The following is a 6,140-nucleotide window of genomic DNA, read 5'->3' on the forward strand; positions in this document are numbered from 1 at the left end:
CCCACTGCCCTCCTGGTCCCACCCAATCCTCAGCCCTGGGGCCTCTGACTCCACCCATCTGCAGCTCCGGCCCCGCCCTTGTCAGCCTCTGGCTCCGCCCACTGCGTCGCCAGGCCCCGCCCACCTGCTTTCACCAGGTGTTGGGGACTGGGAAAGCGTTTGTAGACCGCGGCACTGACGCTACGCAGGATGAGCACGTTGCCCAGGTTGGCGTAGCGCATGAGCGTGCGCCGCAGCAGCCGGCCCTGCTCGTCCTTGCCCTCGACGAAGCACGACACCAGGTTCATGAGGCGGTCGGGCCATGGCAGGTTCTCATATTGGTTCCACCAGCGGGTCACGACCAGTGTCACGTAGAAGCCTGGGCGGGAGGGGGGCGGGGGCGCGAGGGGCGAAGGCCCACGCTGCGGCCAGAGCCCAGCGAGGGCGACGCCTCGGTTTCTCCATCTTTCTAATGGGGCTGGGCCCAGCACCAATCCTCCTGGACAGCTTCGCGTGAAGGCACGAGAGACTTGAGTTCTCTCTCTGGCCCCGCTTGCTTTCCCAGAAATCTGCCAGATACCTCCCCTCCTGCGCAAGGCTCCAGGGACTACTGTAATGTCGGCGCTGCCCTCAGAAAGTGGGGTCTTAGCAGAAACTAACACAGCAATGTAAAGCAATTATACTTCAATAAAGATGTTTAAAATAATAATAAAATTTAAAAAAAGAAAGTGGGGTCTTGAGTGCTAACAGCAGGACAGCCTTCCTAATTAATGTCTAACTTCAGTCCCTCTGGCTGCAGGCTCCCCGTTTCCCTGAACCACCGAGAGGCGCTGACATGCCACTGGCCTTCCCCAGCTAGCTCTTCATGATCTGCCTGTCTGGAGCCTGGAGCAGCCACTGGGACCCCAGCACGCGGAAGGGGGAGCTCACCCAGCACGAAGGAAATAGGGATGAGCTGGATGTAGCTGTCGCAGTATAGAGTCAGCTTCTCAAAAATCACCTGCTGATCGTCCGTGAGGGCCATCCTGGGGGAGGTGGGGGGGTGGGGGCAAAGATGTGTAGATACTGGGAGGGGATGGCTGAGACTGGTCCCAGGTCCAGCCAGGCCCGGGGTAGGAGAGTGGGAGCCTCACCTCCCTATCCCTTTCACTGGCCTGCCTGGGGCCCCTCCTCTGGCCTGAGCCAGGTCCCCCTCTTTCTCCCGCCGCCCTGAAACCCCAATGGGCCCTCTGCTCCATGCCTGGAGGAGAAACCCTCAGGAGGTTTTCTATAAGGTGGAGGAAGGAAGGTCCTGCTGAAGGGGTCAGCTTTAGGCACCACTGACCTTTTTAAAGGATCCAAAAGACAGTTGTTTGAAAACAGGTTGAAATGAGTGTTTGGTCTTTAAAAAAAATATCTGGTAGGGAGGGATGAATCGGCAGAGCACAGAGCAATGAAATTGTTCTGTACAACACTGTAATGGTGGATACAAATCATTATACATTTGTCCAACCACATAGAATGTACAACACCGAGGGTGAACCCTAAGGTGAACTGTGGACTTTGGGTGACAGTGGTGTGTCCGCGTGTGTGGGTTCATCTGTCATCACAAATGTCGCACACTGGGGTGGGATGTTGATAATGAGGGAGGGCTGAGTGGGTGGGGCAGGAGGGGTGGGGTATATGGGAACTCTCTGTACCTTCTGCCCAGTTAAGCTACAAGCCTAAAACTGCTCTAAAAAATAAAGTCTTAATTTTTTTAAAGTATATTGACACCCGAGCAACAACCAAAGGGAATGAGCATGCTTTGTTATTAGTATCATCATGATGAACTCAAGAGGTTTATGTGTTTGATATTTGTCAATGCATTGCCATCATTAATGCTTTTTCCATTAAAAATGCTATCATATCTTCTGTGGTTTTAGCTGTCTTTTATTGTTTAAATACACATTTTTATTGGGGAAAAAAACGTATGATATGGGCCTGTCAGACTATGTGGGAGTCAGGGACTAGGTGGGACTAGGTAAGGCCTGGGTTCCAATGCTCCTCCCTCGATTTGAGGAAAGGGTGTTTGAGATGCTCCGACCTGCACTGAGCTGCCCCCCAAGGCTGCCTCCTTTTCTCTCCTCTCCAGCCCCCAGGCCTCAGGCCCCACGGTTTGACCACAAGCCCAGCTCAGCCTTATCTGTCTCTGTGCATTGGCCCCCTAGATGGCTGGGAGGCACCCAGGAGCTCCAAGCCCTGGCTTGTCCCCCCGTACCTGTAAATGAAGCGGATGATATAGTAGCAGATGAGGAAAATGAGGAACTCGCCATAGAGCAGCTTGTAGATGCTGCCTCGCCAGCACAGAAGCAGGCGGGAGAAGGAACCTAAACGGGCATTAGCCACTTGGCTTGAGTAGGTGACGGTCATGGCCAGGCACTGAGCTGTAGCAGGTGGGCTTGGGTGCTGGTGAACAGACAGAGAGGGATACTGATGGGGGGGCCAGGAAGGAGTAGGGACCTCTCCAGAATCTGTCCAGGACACATGAGTGACCTTATCCAGGACCCTTCCCTTCTCTGGGCCTCAGCTCTCCCATCTGGACACTGGGAGGGGGGCAGTGAGGTGACCTCCAAGAATCCAGGAAAGTGAGCTCAGGGACCGTCCATAGCCTTGGCACAGAAGACACAGAGAGGTCTGTGCCCTTAAATTGTACCACAAAGGCAACAACAGAAATGTCCACATGCTGGGCTCCTTCCTGAGTTATGAGCCCATCATGTTCAGTAGCTCCCCAAGCTCCATCAACCACCCTGGAGTGAGAACTGGTAAGGGGCATGGTCAGCCTTGGCCACCACCCTGTTCCCCGTGTCCAGAACAGAGCCTGGCTGGTGGAGATGTTTACTGAATGGTGGCCCCAGGGCCTTTTCACATGCTGACCCTCCTTCCTGGGGGATGCTCGTCCTAATCTAAGTGTATGGCTCACTCCCACTTCAGATCACCTCCTCAGAAAGGATACGCCCAGCCACCCTACCTGGAAATAACATCCTAGTACCACTGGCCCTCTCTTCCCCTCGCCTTGCTCCATTTTTCTACATAGCACTTATCATGTTATAACTGCCATTATATTTTGCATGCTACCTGCTTGTTTACTGCCTATTCCCTCCTGGGAATGGAGCTCCTATTGTGTACTCATAGGAGGTGCTCAATAAAAATTTACTGAAGCAATGTTTGGGACCCCATCCCCCCCTACCTGCTCTGATGCAGCCACACTGGCTGTCTGTGTGCCTGGTGTTCCCTAAGTTCATTTCCACCTCAGGGCCTTTGCACAGACACACAGGTGCCCGCACACCTGCACGTGTGCTCCCTGTGCGTATCCATCATGTGCACATGTACAGGTTATCTACCCCAAAGGCTCTCAATGTCCCAGCCCAGCCTTCTGGGATAACCCTTACTCACAGTTGGGGCTCCAGGCTGGTCAGGCGATCCCACAAAAGGTCTGGCCACAGGACTGGTGGGACTCTCTGGGGTCCTCTGGCCAGTGCCCCTGCCTACTTAGGGGTTGGCACTGCCCACGTGTGTGCTAAGTGGTCACTTGACTCCCTAAGCCAGGGCCTCCACAGAGGAACCCTTGTCTTGGCCCCCTTCTCGTAATCTGCCCATAAGCAGCCGGCAGCAGTCTGGCCTCTAATTCCTTCCGGGGGTGAGGGGCGTTGAGCTGGGACCAGGGCTGAGATGGGGGGCAACCCCCCTCCACCATGGGCCCTGACTACCCTGCCATTTCCCCTGGGCCCTAGACTCCGGAGATTGAGGGATCTGTTTCTGACCCCTGAGGTCTTGCAGGGAGAGCTGTGGGGAGGAGGGGCCAGGGCCTTGGACCTCATCTCCTGTGCCAGGAGCCATCCAGAGAGGGGAGCCTCCGCCCAGGACCTGTGGGCTTTGGCAGCACTTTGGGCACCCAAAAGAACATTGGACCGCAGGCAGAAGTCCTGGCTTCTAGTCCTGGCTCTGCCACCTGGTGAAGTGACCCTGCGTGGGCCTCTTCTCCTCTCTGTGCCTTAGTGTCCCTCTGTGAAAAGGATGGCGTTGCTTTAGAATTCCATCACCTCATTAAGATGACAGAATTCAGCGTATACTCGTGAGGAGCTCTGATTGGCTGCTGGTGACATCATAGGTTATTCGGGTTGTGATTGGCTGGCAGGACCCCGTGAGGTTGGTTTATAGTTATGGAAGGAGAAGGGGGGCAAGGGGGCTGCTGCGTGGGGGCCGGGCCTGGTGTGGGATGACACAGCAGTGTTTCTGCACTTCCCAGCTAGCCTGTGCAATAGGGAAGTATGTGCCCAGGTCCCCAAGGACAGCTGGTTGATATCTCAACAGTGGGTTTCATACATTTTAATACATCAGTCCATATGTGAGAACCCTCCCCTAAGTCGCTAGAAGTGATGGGGGTCTAGGATGTATCTCCTCTTGCATTAAGTGAAAGCTTGAAGCAGCAGTGGCTCTTGGTCTTCAGTGGCTGTAAGAAGAGCCTGGAATATTTGTTAAACATGCAGCTTCTCAGGATCTTTCTCCAGAGTCTGATTCTGAGACCTGAGGGATGCTGCATTTCTAACAAGCACTGTGGAGATTATAATGCCAGTGGTCTCTGAGCCACACTTCCGAAGCCCTGATTTACAATGTGACCTTGAGCCTTACAATAAATCCGCTCCTTCCCTCCTCCCTCCCTTACAATAAATCCGCTCCTTCCCTCCTCCCTCCCTTACAATAAATCCGCTCCTTCCCGCCTCCCTCCCTCTCTCCTTTATAATTCTCTGTCTGGAAAAAAAATTATTTGACAACAACCTTGGGTACTTTTCTTATCACAGCAAACAATCACACCATTATTGTTATAAGGGAGTCTCTTCAGAGATCAGGGACCATCTTTTAGGAGTATTTGCTGCATCCCTGCTGCCTGTGCTGTGGGAGACATATTTCCCACAACTGTCCTTAACTGAACTGGGGAAAGGGGCAGGTTCACTTGAGCCTCAGTCTCCTAATCTGTGAAATGGGAGAATAACACCTACCTCAGCAGCTGGGTGAGAATGAAGGACGGGAAGCGTTTTAGTCAACTCTCCAAACCAGAGAGTTCTCGTGCCTGTTAATTCTTCCTGGGGAACATCTACAAACCCCTGGTGCCTCTGCCCCACCCTCCAGAGTCAATTGGTCTGGGTGGGGTCCAGTGGTTGGTGTTTTTTCAAGTTCCCCAGGCGAGTCTAGTTGACGGTGTAGGTTGAGGATCGCTGCTGTGAGGGAATTTCTCCCTTCCTTGTATTCCCTCTTCGCCCCCACCCCCAGCACATATCAACACTCAAGAGAGAGCTTTCCATTTACCAGATGATTAATAAGTATATTTTATTTTATTGTATTTTTTTAAAATTTATTTTATTTATTTTTACTTTTTTGGTTGCACTGGGTCTTCGTTGCAGCGCACGGGCTTTCTCTAGTTGCAGCAAGCGGGGTCTACTCTTCGTTGCGGTGCGCGGGCTTCTCATTGAGGTGGCTTCTGTTGCGGAGCACGGGCTCTAGGCGCGCGGGCTCAGTAGTTGTGGCTCACGGGCTTAATTGCTTTGCGGCATGTGGGATCTTCCCAGACCAGGGCTCGAACCCGTGTCCCCTGCATTGGCAGGCGGATTCTTAACCACTGCGCCACCAGGGAAGCCCAATAAATATACTTTAAAATTAAAATTGAAACATGTGCCCAGCACCAAACCTGGCATGAAGATGTTCAATTAGGTGGAATAAAGGGACCACCTGCCTCCCCTGTGGTGGCCACTGGAGGGCGCCCTTGGCCAGCTGGCTTTGTCCTGGAAAGCCTGGTCCACTGGTCAGGGCCTGGGTGGATGGTGCAACTGGCACTGGATGGCACCTTCATCTCCTTGAGCCTGACAAGCAGCTATAGAGAGGGAGTTGGGAGACACTGGAGTCCTCCTTCCCTTTTCCTGAACCACAGGTTCCTTGGCAATTCCCCCAAATCCCAGCAGGACCAGCTGACTGTGCTACCCCAGCCCCCTTCCCTCCCAGATGCCCCAGGATATCCCCAGAGACACCCCATGAGCAGCTGCTCCTGGCGACACCCCACTGCTAAGACAGGCACACCCCAGGCATGTCACTGTCTTTCCCACTGGGTCTTGGCCGTGAAAATGTCCCCAGCCAGTCAGGCATGGCTC

The 6,140-nt window shown here is 53.6% G+C and overlaps 1 protein-coding gene across 1 annotated transcript in view; it reads right to left on the reverse strand.

The window, feature by feature from the left end:
* The window catches only part of BEST1 (bestrophin 1), an 8,362-nt gene extending 5,992 nt beyond the window's left edge, over positions 1–2,370 (reverse strand). The window contains exons 1-3 of the mRNA XM_024749243.1: positions 2,219–2,370; positions 910–1,004; positions 125–358 (exon numbers count right to left, since the gene is read on the reverse strand). Of these exons, the coding sequence (XP_024605011.1) occupies positions 125–358; positions 910–1,004; positions 2,219–2,370 (481 nt within the window). The remainder of the gene's footprint in view (positions 1–124; positions 359–909; positions 1,005–2,218) is intronic.
* Positions 2,371–6,140: the final 3,770 nt, after the last annotated feature.

Source organism: Neophocaena asiaeorientalis, unplaced genomic scaffold, assembly GCF_003031525.2.
Source record: "Neophocaena asiaeorientalis asiaeorientalis breed wild unplaced genomic scaffold, Neophocaena_asiaeorientalis_V1.1 scaffold43, whole genome shotgun sequence".
Classification (NCBI taxonomy): domain Eukaryota; kingdom Metazoa; phylum Chordata; class Mammalia; order Artiodactyla; family Phocoenidae; genus Neophocaena; species Neophocaena asiaeorientalis.